At 44.7% G+C, this 22,851-nt stretch overlaps 1 protein-coding gene across 3 annotated transcripts; it reads right to left on the bottom strand.

The window, feature by feature from the left end:
- Positions 1–1,726: 1,726 nt before the first annotated feature.
- Positions 1,727–21,434, bottom strand: ZFAND5 (zinc finger AN1-type containing 5). 3 transcript variants are annotated; one of them, XM_076363223.1, is made up of 6 exons: positions 21,369–21,434; positions 17,547–17,704; positions 17,017–17,128; positions 16,514–16,611; positions 3,621–3,746; positions 1,727–3,367 (listed from the first exon to the last, which is right to left on the bottom strand). In XM_076363223.1, the coding sequence occupies exons 2-6, from the start codon at positions 17,695–17,697 to the stop codon at positions 3,219–3,221; spliced, it is 636 nt and encodes a 211-aa protein (XP_076219338.1). In that variant the 5' UTR covers positions 17,698–17,704; positions 21,369–21,434; the 3' UTR covers positions 1,727–3,218. The 3 variants fall into 3 exon arrangements, with proteins under 3 accessions (XP_076219338.1, XP_076219341.1, XP_076219339.1); XM_076363226.1 differs by lacking the exon at positions 21,369–21,434 and adding an exon at positions 19,725–19,805; XM_076363224.1 differs by lacking the exon at positions 21,369–21,434 and adding an exon at positions 19,613–19,677.
- Between the last annotated feature and the right edge of the window lie 1,417 nt (positions 21,435–22,851).

The raw sequence follows: 22,851 nt of genomic DNA, 5'->3' as shown, positions 1-22,851 counted from the left end.
TACTTATTTGTTCGTATGTTCCTTTTTGTTCTCTAACTAAAAAAGGCCACATCATCTGGTAAACTTGTTTGGGACAGAGGAAGACTCTTCCCAGAACAGTGTGTTTATGTGTAAGTTAAGAACATCTCGGTCTAACAGCCAAATATTAAATGAGGATCAGTGTCATGTGAAGTGATCATGTTGGTTTCTTGGAAGAGGGGTGTACTATTCGTAGCTGTTTGTCACTTTAAACTGAAAGAGCAAATGACAGCAGCTTTATGAATGGCTTGTGTTTAGACATTATAGAAGACTGACTCTTTTTTCTCAAAGCATTTTAATACCACTGTATTAAAACTGACTGTGACTGACAGGGCCGTGGGAGCTAACCATTTATTTTAGGAATATATACCAGTCTCCAAGTTGGGCAGCAGGGAGTGGGATCTGAAGGACTCTGCACCTACAATCTTACTCTTTGCCACATAAACTTAGGTACAAAGGCTGTGGTACATCTTAAATAGTGCCCCCCCCCCCCGGCTTCGTCAATATCTGCTCTTTTTAAAGAACCTTCCACTCCCTTTGAGTGTTTAGTGAGCCTCAACAGAATTAGGGCTCCTGAATGATTATAGACGCTATATAAATTAAAAGAACAAAGCTCGGGGAGCTTGCAGACTTACTTTTGAGAACAGGCTCATACCCCACTTGTGGGCAATTTACATATGATACAGCTCATGATTTTACAGGACAATGAGGGATTTCTCATTCCATACTTACCTCCACAGATCTACTGAGATCAATTGTTTCAACAAGTCTTCCCAAGTACAGCCTTTGTTCAGATGAAAAAGACAGCGAGATTAAGACCATCATAATCATTAACTACCAGTACCAGTACTATTACCTGTCCTAAAGCACTCTAGCTACAACAGTATCAAAACCACATTCTCCTCAAATATCCAGTTACATGGTGTTCTCAGGTTCAAAAGAAAAAAAAAAAGCAAAGCATTTTATGCTGCAGTGGAGTAGCTGATTTCGCTTTAATACAAAAGGTAGAAAAATCATAGTTTTGGTGCTTTAAAGCCGTTCCATGATTAAGTCATAAAATTCATCCTGAAAAATGAAGTCCCAGAGCATGCCTGTGTTCCCTTACTGGAGGTATATACAGTGGCTGTAGTAGTAACTTATCACATGGTGGGATGCACATTATCCATTTCTGATACAAGCGATTTTTATGCATTATCCAGCAGTGAAGACATCTTCTGCCAAGGCAACATGCGCCGTGTGCTCTGTCCTTCTTCTCACTGGGAAGGATGAATCTGGCATATTTAACATCTGTATTTGGATGCTGACCCTGACAATAACTCTGCCCAGGTCTGCTGGTGAAGATGTGGACAGAATGGTGTAGTCAGTGTACTGGCTCTACTGTAACAGATCCACTGGAAATAAGTTTTGTAGGCAAAAGAAAAAACCTTTGAAGTTCATTGCTAATGCTTTCCTTTGCTCCCTTTAAGCACATTGTTGTTTGCTGACATTTTTGTTGGGCCATCAGGTAGTTATCTGTATTCCAGCTGCTCATGCAAGTTATCTTAAAAGAAGTTGGTATATCCAAATAAGAAATAAGGACATAGGCAGGCTTAAGCATAAAGACAACATCTATATGAACTTAGTACTAACTTTGTACCTCAACCTCTATAAAGTCACCTTCTGATTACAGCAATAACTAAGAACCAATGAACTATCACAAAAGGAAGTATTTCCTTCTGTACATGATTTTTATTATTTACATAATACAATATAGCATAGATGCTGGGTAGCATGATTATGTGCAATACATAAATATGAACTATCTGTACATGTTTGCATATCTAATAACTCAGAAGAACAAAGTTGGAAGCAAAAACCTGATGCTTTTAATAGTGAAGTAAAAACTAAGACTGAACACTGCTAGTAAAAATCAGAAGTTCAGGAGTAGCGCCTTGTGTACATACGTAACTATTTACAGATGAGAACAGGCATTACCACAACACTAGTCTAAACCGTACTTGTTTATATAAAAAACACAAGTTTCATACATCACAAAAACCCCTTCCATTATAACACAGAAGTGATATTACCAGACAAGCATCAGTGAAGTATACTGTCTTTTCTAGAGTTGTTATTGTACAATGCTGTAGATAATGCAGCCCATGCAATACACCCAAGAACACTACAGTCCTACACCCAAGTACAATTAAAAATGATAAAGCAGCCCTCCAAGAGTGGTTCCAGCTACCACTGAAGTCTACAGCAGCCATGTCGGATATGGTTTTCCATGCAGAATGGTGCAACTTACATTTAAAACTAGAAAAAATTAACTCCTAATATTCTTTTGAACTCAGAACACACAGAACATAATTAGTATATGAATAATAAACTGCTCTAATACTTCAGCAACTTACTCATCAGATATGTCGCTTGTGGTATGTCTAAAAACATATGTAACTTTTTTGTAAACCAATCTTACAGTATTGTGCTACACAACATTTGTAGCTATGCAAGGAAAAGCAGACAACTCTGTTGCAGGTCAGTTCATAAGTTCCTAGCAGGACATTTCCTTTGGGAACCTATTTTCATGATTCTGAAGTCAATGTAGTCTTTTCCAAAACAGTTTTCTTCTCATACATATCTGATTTTTTCCATTTTTCTCAGTGCCACTGATAAATGACTTTCTTAAATATGGCACCAACACTCATCTTACTGGGATGGTGGACCCCTCTGCATAGCTTACATTCTGCTGGAAAACAATGGAGTGTGGAAACTAAAGTTAGAATGAGGTTTTAAATGATAGTAGACTGCCAACCTTTTTGATGTATCCTTCTCCAAAACAGGCACGTAACACTAGCCAAAGATTACATACCTCAAACACATCTCAAAAGGCAGATCTGCTGCAAACATGCAGATAGCATACATCTGTTCGGCACATGTGAACTAGAGAGTCTGTCCTCTGTGCATGTGTATTCCTGTGCAGGTTTCTGATCATCCAATTATATTCTGGGGAGGGCATATATATTTTCAAGGGCTGTATTTATCCAATTCTGCCTGTAGCAAACACCCAAACATTCTGAAATATCATTAAGACAGACAAGACTAAAAGTAAAACTTTGCAGAACAAAGGAAAATGGTCATGCACCTGCTCTTTTGTGTTTTCCTAGGATATATTAAAAACAAAACAAAAAGTCAGTCAGTCTTTTCACAAGCAGGTTAATTTATATTCTCTGGATTTTTTCAGCAACCACAACTGGATTCTCTTTCCTGATTTTTGCTGCAGCTTCTGCTTTGTAATCATACGGGCAGTTATGCTTGTCAGAATAACGGTGAAGTCCACAAAATAAGTTTCCACATCGGCAGTCAAATCCTGTACATAGAAAAAGAAGCAACATCACTAGGAAGCTTCATATTTAAGTTGTAAATTAAGGGCTCAGTCACTACGAAAGGGGTATGTTCATCTACCCTGACATATAGAGTAAGAAAAACAAACAGCTGTACTAAGTTGTTTGGATTCTGAAGAAGCAAATAAGTTTAACAGTACAGATATTTCATCAAGTTTAATCTAGCAAGAGGCAACTAATCATACAGATCTGTTTAAAATTGACAAAGTGTTCTTATACCTGTAAGGCCAACCTTCTTTCTGCACATGAAACATCTGTTCTTCTTTGGTTTGGGCAGTTCAGGAGCTCTTTCTTCACTCTGCGAAGTACTAGGCTGAGAAACTGATGGGCTTGGTTGAGTAACAACTGTTAAAGCAAGCAAAGGAAATAAAGGTTAAATTTCCTTTTCTTTACTTCACTAGCTATTCAGTAGCATGCATGTATTTCTTAACAATTAATTCCCCCTACTAAGATCCTGATGTTTGTTGTCTAAAGTACTACATAGACTAGTCTATGAAAATGTAAATCAGGAATAGGGATTTTTAGGTACTCTGTTCTTCCCTTTTGGCTCTACACAAGACAATCAGATTTTCCCCACAGTTCCACCAGCTAGAAAATAAGGCACTTGTTACACCTGTACAGGTGTATATAGGTGTTAAGAGCCTGGAAACCACTCCAGAAGTTCCATGTACACATTTAATCTTTAAATGTTACGTGATCGTATCATTTTTTTAATCTAAAACAATAATATTGTCATGGCTAAAGTTGCTGAACAGAGGGGATATATTAGAGAATATAACTAATAGGAACATGTTTTAGAAACAAATGAAATTCAGTAATGTGTTACTATCATAGCACTGGGTTACTCTGCCACTACACTTGAAGTCAGATGCCTAAAACAGTTCATCAAGACAGCAGCCAGCAAGCCACTGATTCTGTGACAGATCCAGAACACAGCTACAAAACACACAGTTCAAAAGCCCTCACGTTTTCGACACTTTCAGTGATTAAAGGAACGAAGTGCAGATTTACATTGAATATCTGTATTTTTGTACTGTATTCAGCTTTAGCGTTCAACTACATATAGTCAGAATGAGTAATTTTTCAATTGCCTCTGTCATGAACACCTTCAGACAAACTTGAGTCACCTTTTACTTAAGTTTCTCTGAAAGATAAAAATTTGTCCTTTTGTGAACTTTTGTAAATCTGTTAATTTTGTTTAAAAAAGTATTTTTTTTGAACAAACTTTTTTTAAAATATCCTCTTCGTATCCAAATTGGAACAGAGGAAAGCGGAGAGAGGTGCGTTTGTACACAATTTTAACACCTGGTCCTGGTACAGTTTTCCTGGACACTCCCCCTGCTGTATGATGACATCTATTGTTCTAAAATAGAACAAACTACAAAACACATTCCAGAATAAATGGAGTATATAAGCTTTAAGGACTTATTTGTAATCAACTTTATGCACACAAATAGGATTTGTTAGTTGAGATTCTTTTGGATCAGTAAGTGTTGTATCCTATGAAAACTGGATTTTTTCCAGACATGAAGAAACAGTTGACTGTTTTTCTATCTTTACTCTTCATACTTGTTTTTTAAAATTGCATTTGCATTACCATGTTCATAGGTATTCTAAAAAAAAAAAACCAGCTCACTATTACCACTAACACCTAGAAAGCCTCACAATTCATTGTACAAGACAGCCCCCAGTCAGGACTTCATGATCTAAACAAGATTTAAAATCATAGAATCATAGAATCATTGAGGTTGGAAAAGACCTCTAAGATCATCGAGTCCAACCATCAACCCTACACCACCATGCCCACTAAACCACGTCCCTAAGTGCCTCATCTACTCATCTTTTAAATACTTCCAGGGATGGGGACTCCACCACTTCCCTGGGCAGCCTGTCCCAATGTTGAACCACTCTTTCAGTAAAGACATTTTTCCTTACATCCAATCTAAACCTCCCCTGGCGCAACTTGAGGCCATTTCCTCTCGTCCTGTCACTAGTTACTTGGGAGAAGAGACCAACACCCACCTCGCTACAACCTCCTTGCAGGTAGTTGTAGAGAGCGATGAGGTCTCCCCTCAGCCTCCTTTTCTCCAGGCTAAACAGTCCCAGTTCCCTCAGCCGCTCCTCATAAGACTTGTTCTCCAGACCCCTCACCAGCCTCGTTGCCCTTCTCTGGACACGCTCCAGCACCTCAACGTCCTTCTTGTAGTGAGGGGCCCAAAACTGAACACAGTATTCGAGGTGCGGCCTCACCAGTGCCGAGTACAGGGGCACGATCACTTCCCTACTCCTGCTGGCCACGCTATTTCTGATACAGACCAGGATGCCATTGGCCTTCTTGGCCACCTGGGCACACTGCCAGCTCATGTTCAGCCGGCTGTCGACCAACACCCCCAGAAAAAGTGACAAGCTCTCAGAGGTAACAAGGAACCTTCAGTGCTCATCACCAAAAAATTTCATGCAGTAAAACAATGGTTGCTAATATTTTCTTATACTTTACTTATACATTGTAGCAACAGTCCTAATGAACAACTAAGGCCATTTACTACCTTTATTTTTTGTCACCTTGAATAGATCTTTTTCTAAAAATTTGGGAAGTTCAGCATCAGTGCTATTTTGCCAAGTCTGAGGGATATGAAAACTATTACAGCACTAGCACTACAATCACTACTGCTATTGGTACTTTTTGGAGTAATTTCTGCTGCTGCTATTTTTTTTTTAAGAAACCAGTTTCTTTGTCTTGATGATTAACATTTTCTAGATGAACAGATAAGATCCTCTGAACTTGTCTCTAAATGCCAAGGAAAGCAGTGTTTGGTATCAGTTAATCTATTTCAGAGCCTGTGACCAAAAACCAAGTTAAAAACCAGTGGTATCACAAACAGTGTAACCTGCTGGATACTACGCACCTTGGCCAACAGCCATCAGCTATGGCCTTAAACAAAAATGACCAAACACCTCCCAAAAAGCACAGTCAAACTCCTTTTAGATTTGTTATATTGCTAAGTTGTTTAAAAATGAAATGCTAATCGTAAGCCATGGCAGATGAAAACGAGGAACCAGAAATGCTCACAGGCTTTGCAATTTGGTGTATAGCTAGCCAGGGGGGAAGCTTCATCTGCATCAGAACCAACTTATTAATGTGAGCCCTAGGAGCATGCACACTGTTTCAGTCAGATGCAAAAGAAATTGCAGAAGGGGCAAATCAACGGTGACCTAAAAGTCACTCACAACATGCACTTAAAGAAAATGAAAACAAGAAGAGGAGCAACCCCCCACTACAAGAAAGACATTGAGGTGCTGGAGCATGTCCAAAGAAGGGCAACGAAGCTCATGGAAGGGTCTAGAGCACGAGTCTTACAAGGAGTGGCTGAGGGAACTGGGGTTGTTTTGCCTGGAGAAAAGGAGGCTGAGGGGAGACCTCATCGCTCTCTACAACTACCTGAAAGGAGGTTGTAGCGAGGTGGGGGTCGGTCTCTTCTCCCAAGTAACAAGCGATAGGACGAGAGGAAACGGCCTCAAGTTGCGCCAGGAGAGGTTTAGATTGGATATTAGGAAAAATTTCTTCACTGAAAGGGTTGTCAAGCATTTAACAGGCTGCCCAGGGAAGTGGTTGAGTCACCATCCCTGGGGGTATTTAAAAGCTGTGTAGATGTGGTGCTTAGGGACATGGTTTAGTGGTGGACTTGGCAGTGCTGGGTTAACAGTTGGACTTGATGATCTTAAGGGTACTTTCCAACCTAAACGATCCTATGATTCTTTATTACTGCCTAACATGCCAACAAGGAAGCAAAAGTGGAAACAGCAACTTCCCAGCAATCACCAAGGCAAGGAGATAGCCTAGTAGATCACTACCACAAAACAAAGACAGAACAAATCCATCTAAGGGAAAATGTTACCAACTACTACAGGTATACTTCCTCCTTTCCATGAAGAAACTGTTACAACTGTTCCAGGAACTGTAAAGTGATCCTAAGAAACTACAGAGGCACATTTCCTGAAAGGGCTGCTGAACAGGATCCTTCTCCACAACTAAAACACGTTCCAAGAAGGAAAAACAGTACACAACATGCAGTAATGAGCACTAAAAAGTCCCAAGACAAGATGGGACATAGTCCCCTAAATCCAAACTAAAATGTTCAATTTATTACTCTCCATGAATAAAGGATTCTCCTATTCTTTTACACCAGCAGTTAAGTCTGAAGGTTTGACATGATAAAAACTCATCATCATAAAAGGGCTTCTGAGTAATGGCCAAGACACAGGCAAAGCTGCCTACCCTGCCCCTTACTTAAAGCTCAGAACAAAAATCCTTTTTCATCAACCTGTGGCTCAGATGAAAAATACTGTAAACTGTAGTTGTTCTGCCATGACATCAGAAGCCAATATAAATTCATCAGATACTATCCTGACAACCGCTTGTCACAAAAGGCTTCCTTCAGCATAGAAGCCAAATCCAACCGGGCAAGTACAATTCCAGTCCTCAATATATTAAATTTATTTTATGCCAGAAATCACACAGTGCTACCCATCAGGCAAAGTGCTCTAAATGATGACTATATGATCACCATGGAATGAATAATTGAACAAGTGCTGAAAGTTGCAAAATAGTGGTTACTGGTACCTGTAGACTTGCTTCCTCAGTAGCAGTGTTCAGATGAAGCAAACCTCTCAGCACTAAAACAGGTTTTATCACTTTAAGAGTTCCTGTTGGCATGTACCCCTCTCCATCACTTTGGTCATTTCCCTTTCCAACCTTTGACTCAAGAGGTTACCCGAGGAGGTTTACTTCACTTGAATTTTACCAGACCATTCTCCTATTACAAGGCCAAAAAAACAAACTTAGGAGCGACACATTTGCAGAACTGGGCAGGCCTTTATTAGCTATTATTTTGGTCTTAAATTATTACCTGTAGGCACTGTAAGATGCATTACTATCATGCACAAGGAAAACTATCACCTATCTGCTAGGATAATAAAGACTAACATAATCCTAGTATTGGAGAGGTGCCTGAAAAAACCCATACAAATACAGGCATTGCATCATGAAAGTTTCCTTCACGTGTCTGAAGATAAGATGCATCTTTACAAAAGGCATGTGGGAACAGCAAGGCCACTGATGAGAGAAGTTAGCCACTTGCCACAGCACAACGGCTACTCAACCTACATGCAGAAAGGTCCTACAAACTAGAGAACAAAGCTCTGCTCAGAACCCAAAGTATTAAGCCACAGTGACTATGTGGGACTGCCACTCAAAATTAAAAACCACTTTAAGAACAGCATTTTCAAAACTGACAGCAGTTTTCCTTATATAAACCAGTATGGCTCCTGCAAAAGAGCATGCCTACTGTAGGTATTTTCCCACTGAGATTTCACACCGGAAAGGAATGAATCCAGTGTTTCAGCTGAACAAAACCTGATGAAAATAAAGCAATATTACTTTTTAACCCTGTCCATATCAAAAGTGACCAGAAAGAGCTACCAAAGTTAACACCAGTAAGTTTTTAGAAGCTTCTCTGACTGAACAAAAATTAACCAGAATAAGATCCCAACAGCTTGAACTGCATGACTTTCACGGTACTAGTAAGTGGTAAGCATACCAGTGGAGCAAAGTCTTGAAAGCATAAAAAAAAGATGATTTAAGCATTCTGACTTGATGAAGCTAACCCCCAACTCCCACCATGGAAGAACTGGAAAAATTAAAACATGAGAGAAAAGGTAAAGCAAAAAATCATCAGAAAGACATTAGACTGCACTTCTGCAGTACCAGAGAAGAAAGCTGCACTAGAGTTTGTGCAATCTCTATATATGTTAATATTGTTAATTGTTAATGTTAATCTCTATATATGTTAATATTGCATATTAACACAACAGACTTATATACAAAATTTTAGTCTGAAAAGATGGACAGTACTACTTATGCTTTATCAAGCTTCCTGAGCATAAACAGTTTATTCTTCAGGAACCACAATTACTATGCCAACCCAGGTGCCCATGATGAAAGGCTGCAGAACACACTTCCGTCATGTTTCATTTCATGCCAAAGAAAGGGAATGGAGGTGCTCTGCAGCATGCAACTCATCTTCCAAATGCCCAACTCTTAACAGGTGTATTGAATACCTTTACTGTTACACTAATACAATGTAAAGATACCCCAGTTTCAGTATCACACAGAAATATGGTTTAATTTGGTCACTATGAAGACTTGATGTCTGTGGTATACCACTGTTAAAATAATAATAGCATCCTATAACCAACAAGCACAGGACCAACAGTTGGGTCCCCAGTCTTACTTTCCAAGGTGGACAGCTTCAGGGCTTAGAAGAGACTATGAGGTTCTATTTCAGAATTGTTTCAATCACAGGGATCTACTGAAGCTACAGCAGACATGGGAAACATGAAGACGAGCTAATTATTTTCAACACAAGACAGTTGTTATATCAGACAATTTTACCAACAGCCACAAAGGAACTGTCTACAGATGATAACGTGATTAAAATACTATAGCCATGTGTGAAAACAAATCAGAATTAACAAGGCACTTATTACAACAAGACCTAAGGAATATCACGTAGTTAACATCTTGAGCCTACCATATAACAAACTAGCTGTCTACTCGGCACATTACTTACAATATTACCTGCAACACACTGAAAAACACACTCATTCTATCTGTGATGTGTAAGCTACAACATAAGTAAGGGTAACCCATAACAAGGTCTCAACCTGAATCCAGGACAGCTGTAAAATAACTCTAATCATATTATCTACTCATAATCTAATCATATCTATCATAGCCAATAAGGCTACGACCTTATTGGCATCACAGAGACATGGTGGGATGGCTCCTATGACTGGAGTGTTGGGATGGAGGGATACAGGCTCTTTAGGCAGGGCAGGCAGGGGAGATGAGGAGGGGATGTCACCCTCCATGTCAATGACCAGCTGGAGTGCATGGAGCTCTGCCTGGGGAGCCAACCGAGAGCTTGTGGGTCAGGATTAAAGGGAAGGCAGGGACAGGTGACATTATGGTGGGGGTCTGCTACAGGCCACCTGACCAGGAAGACAGAGCGGATGAGGCCCTCTATAGACAGATAGGAGCAGCCTCACACTCACAAGCCCTGGTCCTCATGGGGGACTTCAACCACCCTGACATCTGCTGGAGGGACAACACGGCAGGGCATAAGCAATTCGGGAGGTTCCTGGAATGCGTCGATGATAACTTCCTCCTCCAAGTGGCAGAGGAGCCAACGAGGAGAGGTGCTATGCTGGACCTTGTTCTCACCAACAAGGAGGGGCTGGTGGGGAATGTGAAGCTCAAGGGCAGCCTGGGCTGCAGCGACCACGAAATGGTGGAGCTCAAGATCCTTAGGGCAACCAAGGAGGGTGCACAGCAAGCTCCCTACCCTGGACTTCAGGAGAGCAGACTTTGGCCTCTTCAGGGATCTGCTTGGTAGAGTGCCATGGGACAAAGCCCTGGAGGGAAGAGGGGCCCAAGAAAGCTGGTTAAGATTCAAGGGTCACCTCCTTCAAGCTCAGGAGCGATGCATCCCAACAAAGAGGAAGTCAGGCAAAAACGCCAGGAGGCCTGCAGGGATGAACAAGGAGCTCCTGGACAAACTCAAACACAAAAAGGAAGCCTACAGAGGGTGGAAGCAAGGACAGGTAGCCTGGGAGGAATACAGAGAAGTTGTCCGAGCAGCCAGGGATCAGGTTAGGAAAGCTACAGCCCTGATAGAATTAAATCTGGCCAGGGACATCAAGGGCAACAAGAAAAGATTCTAGAGGTACGTCGGGGCTAAAAAGAAGACAAAGGAAAATGTGGACCTTCTCCAGAATGAAACGGGACACCTGCTTATCCAGGACATGGAGAAGGCGGAGGTACTCAATGGCTTTTTTGCCTTGGTCTTCACCAGCAAGTGCTCGAGCCTCACCGCCCAAGCAGCAGAAGGCAAAGGCAGGGACTGGGAGAATGAAGAGCCACCCATTGTGGGAGAAGATCAGGTTTGAGACCATCTAAGGCACCTGAAGGTGCACAAGCCCATGGGACCCGATGAGATCCATCCATGGGTCCTGAAGGAACTGGCAGATGAAGTTGCTAAGCCACTATCCATCGTATTTGAGAAGCTGTGGCAGTCTGGTGAAGTTCCCACTGACTGGAAAAGGGGAAACATAACCTCCATTTTTAAAAAGGGAAAAAAGGAAGACCCGGGGAACTACAGGCCAGTCAGTCTCACCTCTGTGCCTGGGAAGATCATGGAACAGATTCTCCTGGAAGCTATGCTAAGGCACACGGAGGAGAAGGAGGTGATTCAAGACAGCCAGCAAGGGCAAGTCCTGCCTGACCAACCTAGTGGCCTTCTATGATGGAGTGACTACATCAGCGGAGACGGGAAGGGCTACAGATGTCATCTATCTGGACCTCTGTAAGGCCTTTGACATGGTCTCCCACAACATCCTTCTCTCTCAACTGGAGACATATGGATTTGATAGGTGGACTGTCCGGTGGGTAAGGAATTGGTTAGATGGTCACATCCAGAGGGTAGTGGTCAACAGCTCAATGTCCAGATGGAGACTGGTGACAAGTGGCGTCCTGCAGGGGTCCGTATTGGGACCAGTACTGTTTAATATCTTCATCAATGACAGACAGTGGGATCAAGTGCACCCTCAGCAAGTTTGCAGATGACACCAAGCTGGGTGGTGTGGTCAACACACCAGAGGGACAGGATGCCAGCCAGAGAAACCTGGACGAGCTCGAGAAGTGGGCCCATGTGAACCTCATGAGGTTTAACAAGGCCAAGTGCAAGGTGCTGCACCTGGGTCAGGGCAACCCCCCAGTATCAATACAGGCTGGGGGCTGAAGGGATTGAGAGAAGCCCTGCCGAGAAGGACCTGGGGGTACTGGTGGATGAAAAGCTGGACACGAACCGGCAATGTGCGCTCGCAGCCCAGAATGCCAATTGTGTCCTGGGCTGCATCCAAAGAAGCGTGGCCAGCAGGTCGAGGGAGGTGATTCTGCCCCTCTACTCTGCTCTGGTGAGACTCCACCTGGAGCACTGCGTCCAGCTCTGGAGCCCTCAGCATAAGAAAGACACGGACCTGTTGGAGCGGGTCCAGAAGAGGGCCACAAAAATGATCAGGGGGATGGAACACCTCTCCTATGAAGAAAGGCTGAGAGAGGTGGGGTTGTTCAGCCTAGAGAAGAGGTTTCGGGAAGACCTTATTGTAGCCTATCACTACTTAAAGGGGGCTTATAAAAAAGATGGCGGCAAACTTTGTAGCAGGGCCTGTTGCAACAGGACAAGGGGGAATGGCTTTAAACTAAAGGGGGGTAAGATTTAGACTAGATATAAGAAAGAAATTTTTTACGCTGAGGGTGGCGAAGCACTGGCACAGGTTGCCGAGAGAAGTGGTGGATGCCCCATCCCTGGAAACATTCCAGGTCAGGTTGGACGGGGCTCTGAGCAACCTGGTCTAGTTGAAGATGTCCCTGCCCACGGCAGGGGTGTTGGACGAGATGACCTTTAAAGGTCCCTTCCAACCCAAACTATTCTATGATTCTATGATATTGGATTGGCAGAAAGCTAAGAGAAGTGAGCCAACAACCATTGCCTACTGTCTTCTGAGGCCGATTAATTCAGGAACAGAAAGGGTATGCTACAACATGGATGGAATTATATAGTAAGTTAGCAGTATTTGGGTATTTTTTAAACATGTAATTTACACAAGACCATAATCAGTTCAATTTCTGGTTCTCTTTCTTTATAAGCAGTGCTACTCTGCAGGTGTGGCTTCACAAAATGATAGCTAATCATACTACTCCCTAAAACAGAGCTGTTGATTGGTTTAACGCCCCCCCTCCCCCCCCCCGAAAAAAATCCCAAGCCTCTGATACACATGCTGATACTAATTATGTCTGGAAACACTAACAGACCTGACTGGAGGCTCATCATTCAGAAAGGTAATGACCTACGAAAGTGCAAGAAAATGCTAAAAATATGCTGTAACTTGCAACAATATGATTGTTTAAACATACTTGTTTTCAATAGTTTATTTTTAGTGGTTACTATGTAACTCAATTCTCTTTCTTGTATTGATCTTTTATTTCCATTTGAATACCTGCTAAGCCCCCCTGCCCCCATGTTTCTTAAGGAAGGGCTCCACCAACTTGGTAGATGTATTGCTCTGATAGTGTAACACAAGGAAAGTAAAGGAGTTCGCTAGGTTTTGCATTTAATTCTTGCAACTCAGCACAGCAAAAAAAGCAACTATGAATCATATTTCTAGAATGCTTTGGGTATGGTCTGTCTTCAGTCAAGACTGTATTAGAATTCAATCCTTAATAAGAAGTGTAAAAGCTTATCAAAATCCCTTAAGTAGTATTTTGTAAATGGTGCCCACTTATGAATTTGAGTTTGGACATAAAAGGCCTTTAGATTTCTCTGACTTATGAGCAGTTCAGACACAACCGCACTGAACACATGCCACCGTTCAATTATCAAATTGCAACAAACAAGAAAGTTGAACTAAGAAATTACAAGTTACAAGAAGACATAGCACATTAGACATGTGAATTACAACCACCTAGGTCAGTTACATCCATCATGCCTTTCTTCCTTCAAACACTAAGATACAATTAATTGTCTTAGCACTGGATTTTTTCTGAATGAGAATCCAGGTTGCAACCTCAACCTGTGCGAAGGAAAAAAACCAATCAAACAAAAAAAAAATCAAGAAAAGTAAGCCTGTTAAGCTTCATTGTTTCATTTTTCTCAACTTTACCTCCTCAAGTGAGTTGCTTCAATTCCAACAGCAAACAAGCATAATTTTATGCCACAGACTGCTAAAAACAAAGTCAGTTGACCAGATGTAATTCTATTTTTAACTTTCTGGCTTGTAAGGGAAATATCCAAAGTTTCATTTGCTAATGAAAATCTGGCAGAAGACAACGTGACTTCATACTGTTGAAGTCATTAAAAGGAGAACAAGCTACTTTGCCAAAGGCTACACTGTTCATGATTTGTTACTATCTGATAGATGCTTACGAAATTCCGTTGCTAACGTCAGACAGCGCTTACAACTAGACTCTTTTCATTAGCAACTGCATGACTGTGGCATTATCTTAGAGAATTACACCTCATAGAAAGTATTAGCTTTGCTGTTATGAGGCAATGTGAATTATTTACCACTGTTTCAGTTCCTCCTTGAGAGGAGAGACCAACACATATTGGATGATGCTGGAAAAAAAGAAGAAAAATGCAACTAGTCCAGACACAACAGAGATTTTTATAAACAGTCTAGGCCAGCTTCTCTTGCCTGCAAGACAGATGAATGTACCACTGAATACAGCCAACACTTTGTGTGTTTGAGATGTCCAACAAACCGTAAGAATAGTATACGAGGACTATCCTATGCTGTTTACAATCTGTGCCAAACCGTAACACTTAAAAGGGAACTCGGGCATTACAGCAGCTGAGGCTGTCTCACAAATTTACAGGTATGTACTCAGGAAGGCAGTTTTGTTCCACAAGTTTCTTCCAGACACATTTAAGTTCTCTGGTAGTTTTTCCAGTGATATCTACACAAGCTTGTGACAGCTTTTACTGGTTTCAACCTGCGAGATTATTTACAACACGACAAAAGTATCTTGAGCTGCTTTTTGATTTTTTCCCCTATTCTAATCAATAGAATGCTGTGTGACACTACCTATCATACAGTTGACCCACAGCACCTGAAAAACAAGTAGTATGTCAACAATAACTGGAGATTGTCCTTTACACCTGGCAAAATGACAAATTCCTATGGGCAGTTCTAATAAGAATAAAGTCACCTATTACTTCACCACTGCTACCATTTTATGTATTCCTCTTTCCTGCTTGCTGCATTTCAGGTAGGAATTCATAACAAGGCAAGATGGGTTTATAAATATTGTAGCAAAGTCTCAATTATTTCTCAGTTACATACAGAAAGCCTCTTCAGATGACATCAGTTATAGGAAGTTAATGCTTGCAAAAATCTCCTCTCAGTCTATACAATATATTGGGTTTTTCATTATGTATAACTGTACATGCCACAGAATCTTGACTTAGCATGACTTATTGCAAATGGTAAAGTCCTTTGTACAAACACTGAGCAATTAAATATCAGGTGTTAGAGCAGTCTTTGCTGGTAAAGATATATCTAGATAAAAGTAACTTTTGTACAGTGCTGAGTAGCATCTTCTGCAATTTTCATCTCACTGACTTCAAAACTGAAAAAATGAATTTTATCTTCAGCTTGAGTGAACAGATTTCCTACTAAACATCAGCTTTTAGTGTTTTAAGACTGTTTCAGAACTGTTAAATTAAATAAAAAAGTGTGGATACATAGAAGTACGGAACAGGTGTGTCAAGATATCCATTTGAACAAATTGATATGAATTCAATCACCCACTAATTGTAGGGAAGAAAACTGCCCCTCCCTGCCTCCCTCCAAGAAATAGTTTACACTTTAAAGTTTAACTACTACAGCTACAACCTCCCAGCACAAGAATAAAACTTTTAAATTGTCAATCCACACCCAGCAATTAAGGCTGCAAGTATCCTACATCTGCAGAACAGTGCTTTGGTTATACCTACTGATTACTCAAGTAGTTCAAGAACCCTAAAGAGCTTTTGTTAGTATTTTTAGATCACGTATTCCCTTCCCCCACAGCCTCACTTCTCTTACAAGCTCCATTCTCCAAATACAACAAGCCATTTTGACTGCCATGAGTCAGCAGGAATTGTACTGCTAGATAATACACTAAAATCTCAACATCTTGACTTCAAAACTGAACACCTTGCCCAAATGCAATTTTAGAGTGCCTTACTTTTAAAAACGAAGGTTTGGGAGCCAAAACCACCCCCACAGGTGTCAATTTTTTTTTACTAACATTGAACATGCATCTTGAAACTCTATTGTGGCACTAGTCCTTTTTCTTGATTCTGACGAGAGAGTACTCAAAAAGCATCCTTAACAATCATCGTAAGAGTTCAAGACCATCACCACAACAGGAGATGCCTACTTAGAAAGTAAACAAACTGTCAGCTTCCGTTAAGCCACCAGCTGTACCCAGTGTTACTCTGCAAACATACCTGGCTCAGTCTCTGTTTTCGGTGTTACTTTTTCCTCTCTTGAAATGCTCATTTCTGTCATTTGCTGCGTTACAGGCAAAGCGGCAACAGGCACATTTCTGTTAAGTACAGTGAAACCCATAATTTACATTAGTTTTGCATTCATAATGAAAGCGTAAACTGTCCGGACCCATTAATAAACTACCTGTTCAATTACTACTGATACAGTAGACCTCTGCTTCTACTATCTTCAAAACACATCTTTTACTTTAGTTTCCCTAGAAGAAAACAGGCAAACCTGTAGGAAATATTTCTCCAGATAAATCGAACATCCTTTTAAATAGCAGTCCAAAACCAAATATTTTAATCAGTTCTCATTTACACAGATTCATAAAGCACTGCCAGGTAGAACATCCCTTTTCCCTCTGCAGAAACTCACTGCAATAGGGCAGGATGGCTGCAGGCCTTCAACTTGCTGCACACTCACAGCTCATTCAAACCTCAAAGTAATACCTTCATCTTACCTTGATTTTTCAGATGTGCTGCCAGCAGCACCTTCACAGTTGTTTAAGCTAGTGTCTGCTCTCTGTACAGATGCAGAGTCTGAGGTAGGACTGTTTGAACCACTGGCTGTTCCTATATAACAAGAATTTGACAAGTTAGTTATGAACAAATTGTAGAATATATGTTAGTCAAACAGTCTCATAACACAGCTATGAACTGTTTGCATACAATCTTCACTGCTGCTGCATATTACTTCTTACTTAAAGACAGCCTATACCGTTAACAACCAAAATACAGAGATTGTATAAGAATATGCTAACAGAGGAGGCAAGTGGGAAAGCAAGTTATGGCTGAATGCCAAGTTGACCAGAACACATTACTCAGAAGTGTATTTTTATCTTTACTGTGATTTAAACTAGTATTCTCTTTGATATTCATTGTTTTAGTACTCAGCTTTCAGAAGTTCTCCTGAAAAATGTTCTGGGATTCCTCATCATCTTCTATATGTTTTCTTTTAAAAGAAGTAAAAAAGAAAAACACACACCCTTACCCATTGGGCTGATTCTACCACTATTTTGCTGTCGCTGAAGATGCTCTTTGTAGCAAACAGAACACATCCCATTTGTCCTAGGATTTCCATAAAATCCACATCCTGTACTACACAGCATGGGCCCTGGGGTCTGGTTTGTCTCCTGAGTCATCTCGATGCTGTAAATAAAACCAAGAACTGCATTAGGAGCTGGCATGTCACCAAAATCAATTACAGGGTTATAGAAATAAAGTATGTCTGCTCACCCTGCCCCCCCCCCCAGTGATATCAGCATTCTTAAAGAGGGTTATATGGATGTTAATATACCATTCAATGCTGCAATTGTATTGCAAAGTAACATCATTATGAACCTTTAAGAGAAGAAAAAGTGTCATCACACTAATACTGAGAAATAACGCACTTGTTGGGCACTGAGCTGCATGTGCAGATCATGACCAAATTCAATTTGACAGCCAAAAAAGTCCTTTATTACCAATCTCTGAGCACTAACAGGGATATGCAGAATCAGTAAGACCAAGTTTGTATCTACTGAACAGTTCTGGCAAATAACATAGCTTATTTTTTCCCCGACTCCAGCAGAAGAGCCCCACTTTTTCAGTAATGTTGATCTTGCATCATTTTGATGCTAATTCCACTATTAGCAGTTCCTACTCTCACAATACATTTGTCAAACAGAACAATAAAAATCCCTGAAGTATTGGCAGCAGCCATTTAAAGTCTGTATTCCTATCTTTAGAAGGAGTTTCCAAAACAAGGCCATTGAACAGAGCTTAAATTGTGCATGAAACCCCATATTAAGTATTACCTGGCAACAACACGTGTACAACGGGCCCTTCAACTGAGAATCTAAAGAGCATTTCCGAAATAAGTTTAGACTGGATCTTGCTCTTCCAAGAGAAATAAAATGAACAACTTTACACTGTTGAATATGTTCTATTACACAGCCTACACATTTAAAAAGAGAAAGGCCAGTTAAATCCTTTGTCTTAAGTTATAGCAAGACTTCTGAGCCTCCCAAAGGCAGACAACGCTAACTCTCTGCCACGAACTGCAGAAGTTCGGAATAAAAATACTTCACCTTCACTGCTGGTTAACCTCTGCAAAGCGAGGTTAGTAGAAAAAGTGAACAGCAACCAAATCCTTGACTCCCAAGGGCAATAAAACTGGAACACAGTAATCAAGCAATCTGCCACAAATTGAGGACACGTAAGAACACTGCACTTGTCCTCCCAAAATTTAAATGTAGTAGAAGTTCTGTACATAGCACCTGGAGACATTTTAGTGTAATCTCTAGATTGCTGTCTTCCTATTCAGGAACAGTCACAGTAAGAGATATTTCAGTGCTGATGCTTGCGAGAAGTCAAACCCACCAAAAGCAAATTCATTACAGTGTATAGAGAAATACTTCTTTCAATTAAGAAATCCCAGACTGCAAGTAGTAAACTTATGTTCCACTAGTATGACAACTGCAACTGACAGCTGCCTTTGTCTAGTTAGAATAAATTTCTGGGATCAAAGTAAACCAAGAGCAGGAGAAAGTAAACAAGCAAAATTCATTTGCTTGCCTGCTGGCGGCCACAGGACCTCATTTTCCAGGTATAAATAGTTGTATCATTTATGCCTTTCTAATACCTTCCAGGTATAAATAGTTTCCCTTCGGGGCTACAAAACAGCTTCACACTTACTCTGATACAGTTTTACAGCCATACATACCAGTCAAGGGAGTCAGAATAAACCAGGACCCACTTAAAGAAATCTAAAAAAATCTTGTCATCCATACTGTAGGCCTATGTCTGTGTAATACAAATAAAGACCGTACTTCTGCCCTTTTATTCAGCAGGTAAGCTCAAAGTGCTGTCAAACACACTGCCACCACCAACCTCAACTGACTTGCTCCACTTCCAAATTAGCATGCTGCAAACACGTTTCACCACTTACTAAATCTAGCCTTAGGTGCTAATGCTGGTAGTAACCTCCCACCAACCAGTCTCCGCAGCTCCTTTGTCAGCACGTTCTTCCACTACTTGAAACGCATGCCCCTAACAGAAAGGTCAAATCGTTGTTACCCAACGCTTAAGAAGTCGTGCTTTGCCAGGCCCGGGAAGGTGCCCCGGCTGTCATCCGCGTTTCTTCTACAAGCGCCTACCGCCAGCAGGAAACCGGCTGCCGTGCACTCACCGCGGCCGACCCTGCTACTGCAGCCTTCCCCCGCGGCGTACCGGCGGGCAGCTAAACCCTTCCTTGCCAGCTCGGCCCCGCTTCCCTCCCCGGAGGGGCAGCCCCCGCAGCCGGGCAGGCCGGCCCGCCCGCCGCGGCGGGTCACATGGGCGAGCGCCTGCGCTTCCGCCCGTCAGACGGCCGCGACGTGACGGCCGCGCGGGCCGGGGCGCCCCGCCGCCTCCACCGGCCCTCTGAAACCCGCTCCTATTTATATCTCCCGCAGGCTGCCGGCTCCTGCGCGACCCACCGAGCCCCGGCGGCCCGCCGCACGCCCGCGGCGGGAGGAGGCGGCGAAATCCGATTAGCCTGTCCTTCCAGGGGGGAGCGCGGGTGCTGAAATTCAGTCACGAAAATGCAGCATCACCAGCCCGTCATCTCCAACAGCCATTTTCGCCGCCAGCTGGCGGCACGCACGGGGGACGGCCGGCTGCGATCGGGGGCCTAGCGGGCGGCCACCCTTCCACAAATGCACCCCACAGCCTTGGGGGTGGGTGGTTAAACCCAACTATTCCCCTTTGGGGGGAGAAAAAATGAAGATGATAATAAAAGGTCTCGTTCTACCACCAACAGGAGGAGGTCTTCGCTGCTCAGAGATGCTCCTGCTTAGCCCTGGGACCTCCCGACACAAAAAGGAGCCCCTTTACTCGGGGTGTCAACTCCGACAGCAACTCACGCCGCTCACCCCCGCCGTTATCAGCGGAACTCGGGGGGAGCGTAAATCCCGCCAGCGACCCAGGCCTCGCACCTAAGCCGCCCTTCCGCCCCCGAGGCGACGGCCGGGCCATCCCCGAAGCGGCGGGCACAGCCCGGCTCCCTCCCGCAGGCCCCGCCGCTCCCACCGGGCGAGCCCACATTTTAGCGTAACGACGGAAATAAAGACCCCAACGTGCGCTGACATCAACCGTAAAACCCGGGAACTCCGTGAGCGACGGGCTTGCTGACCTAAATGCTGATTTACTTCAACATCCTCCTCCCGAAGAGGGACCGCAATTAAACGAGAAACACAGAAACAAAACAAAAGGGGGCTTCACCGAGGCTGCTCGGGGCCCTCGCCCCTGCACGGCCGCGCTCGGGAATAGCGGGGCGGAGGGGTCGACACGGAGAAGGCGGACCGGCACCGCGCGCTTCCCGAGGACGGTGAAGCCCGGCTGGGCGAGTCAGACAAAAGGGGAGCCACTGCCAAGCGCCCGCAGCGCGGTACGTCTTAATTACGCCCCCCCCGCCCTCCTCCGCCGAGGACACCGGAACACAAAAGACCCGGAGGCTGCCGGGCTGAGGAGCAGCGACGGCGGGCGGGGGTACCCAGCCGGGGCGGCGGGGCCGGGCCGCTCCTCGCAAACCCCTGAGTCACGGCCGACCCGGCCGCCGCCAGGCCCCACGCCGCTGCCGGCCACCACGGCCCCGCCGCCGGCGGCCAAGGAAACCTTATTGTCTCGCCGCCGGCACTGCCCCGCGGCCTCCCCCCGCGCCGGGGGCCCGGCGGGAGAAGGCCGCCGGGAGAGGCGGAGGGCGGCGGGGCCGCCCGCGGGGAGGCCCGGGCACCCCCCGCCGCCGCCGTGAGGGCCCCGGGGAACCCAGCCCAGCCCGCCGCCCCCCACCTACCTGTTCCCGGCGGGGGCGAGAAACCCCGCGGCGGGTGTCGGAGAAGGCGCCGCGGGTGGCTCCGGGCGGCTGCCGGGAGAGCGGAGGGCGGGGGGGCGCGGGGCGCGGAGCTGGCGGCACCGCCGCCGCCGCTTCCCTCCTTTGTTCCCGCAGCAGCAGCGGCGGCCGCAGCGGCGGCGGCGCGAGGCGAGACGCGCCGTGCGCGGGGGGCGGGCGGCGGGAAGGCGCAGGAGGGAGGGAGGCGGGGAGGGGGAAGAAGAGGAGGAGGAGGGGGAGGAGGAGGAGGAGGAGGAGGGAGCCGTGCCCGCCCGCCGGCTCCGGCTCCGGCTCCTCCCAGCCGCCGCGGGCCGCTGGGGCATGCGCGCTGCCGCCCAGGGGTGGTGAGGAGCTGCGGGGGGGCGGGGGGAAGGCGCGCACGAGGGGAGGCGCGAGCGCGCCCGCCGCCTGCCCGTGCTGCCGCCGCCGCCCGCGGGGCGGGGGAGGGCGGCGTTCCGGGCGACGTCACAGAGCTACGTCTGCCCCGAGAGGGAGGGGAGGCGCCGGCCGCCCGGCCCCGCCCGGGGGCGTGGCCGTGGCTGCGTGAGGCGCCCGGCGGCCTGGGGCTGCGGGGGCGCGCTGGGTTTCCCCCGGCGGGGGGCGGCCGGTTGCCGCCAGGTTTCCCGGTCCGCCGCGGGAGCCGTGCGGAGTGCCTCAGCGTCGCACGCTGCGGCGTTTCGGAGGATCGGGGCGCTTACTTCCGTCTCTGAACGTGCTCGTCATGAGCGCCCTGGCGGGATCCCTTGGCTCTTGTGTGCTTACAGTGTCTTACGTGTAAAGCGATGCTAAGTGTACGGCAAATAAGTATCGGGCAGCTTCTTAGGGGCTGTCAGACGCCGTGAGCGGGCTGTGGTGACAGCAGCCTCGGAGGCAGGGGTGACTGCCTGCTGGGTGGTGCTTGCTTTCTGCTAGATGGCGGTGCAGAGAAGTCAGTCCTGTTTGCTGTGAGCTGTGCTGATTTAAAATTCTTGATTTTTGTGTTTGTAAAATGTACTCTGCCGAGAGCAAAATGATCTCTGCAGTATACAAAGGTGTCGACTTGAAACAGGTGTGTTTCAGGCCACTGTGATAGGCTGTGGCCCACATCCAACAGACCCGTTCCCCCTCGTGCCCTGGCCTGCCCGGGGGTTTGCCGCGCTTCTCACTGGCCCAAGTATCTTCTAACTGAACGCTCAACGTTTTGAGGGCTTGCTACTAGCTGTTGGCTGTCCTCACAGGGAGGACTTGGAGACCAGAGCTTGGTTTGCATTCAGGTTTGCAGATCTGTGGGTCATTGAACCTCAAGATTAAACATTTCTGTACTGCATGCCAAACTGCGTTTCAAAGATGGTATAGGTACACTGAATAGACTTCATGTCTGTTGGCTGTTCATGAAGCTATTACATTTAGAGGATGTGGCACTGACCTAGGCGGGTAGGAGGGCAGGAAAGGTTGCATCGCTGTGGAG

This window comes from Aptenodytes patagonicus, chromosome Z, assembly GCF_965638725.1.
Source record: "Aptenodytes patagonicus chromosome Z, bAptPat1.pri.cur, whole genome shotgun sequence".
NCBI classification, from domain to species: Eukaryota; Metazoa; Chordata; class Aves; order Sphenisciformes; family Spheniscidae; genus Aptenodytes; species Aptenodytes patagonicus.
Note: the sequence above shows the minus strand (reverse complement) of the source record. Positions and strands in the feature narration are given on the sequence as shown.

Bases quoted from the DNA above. Each gene is read 5' to 3' on its own strand.
- ZFAND5 (XM_076363223.1), bottom strand. From the start codon at position 17,697: ATGACTCAGGAGACAAACCAGACCCCAGGGCCCATGCTGTGTAGTACA. The intron at 3,747-16,513 runs GTATGTTTGCAG...TTGCTTTAACAG, and splicing joins GAAAACAGAGACTGAGCCAG to TTGTTACTCAACCAAGCCCA. The intron at 3,368-3,620 runs GTATAAGAACAC...TTCTATGTACAG, and splicing joins AAAGAAGGTTGGCCTTACAG to GATTTGACTGCCGATGTGGA.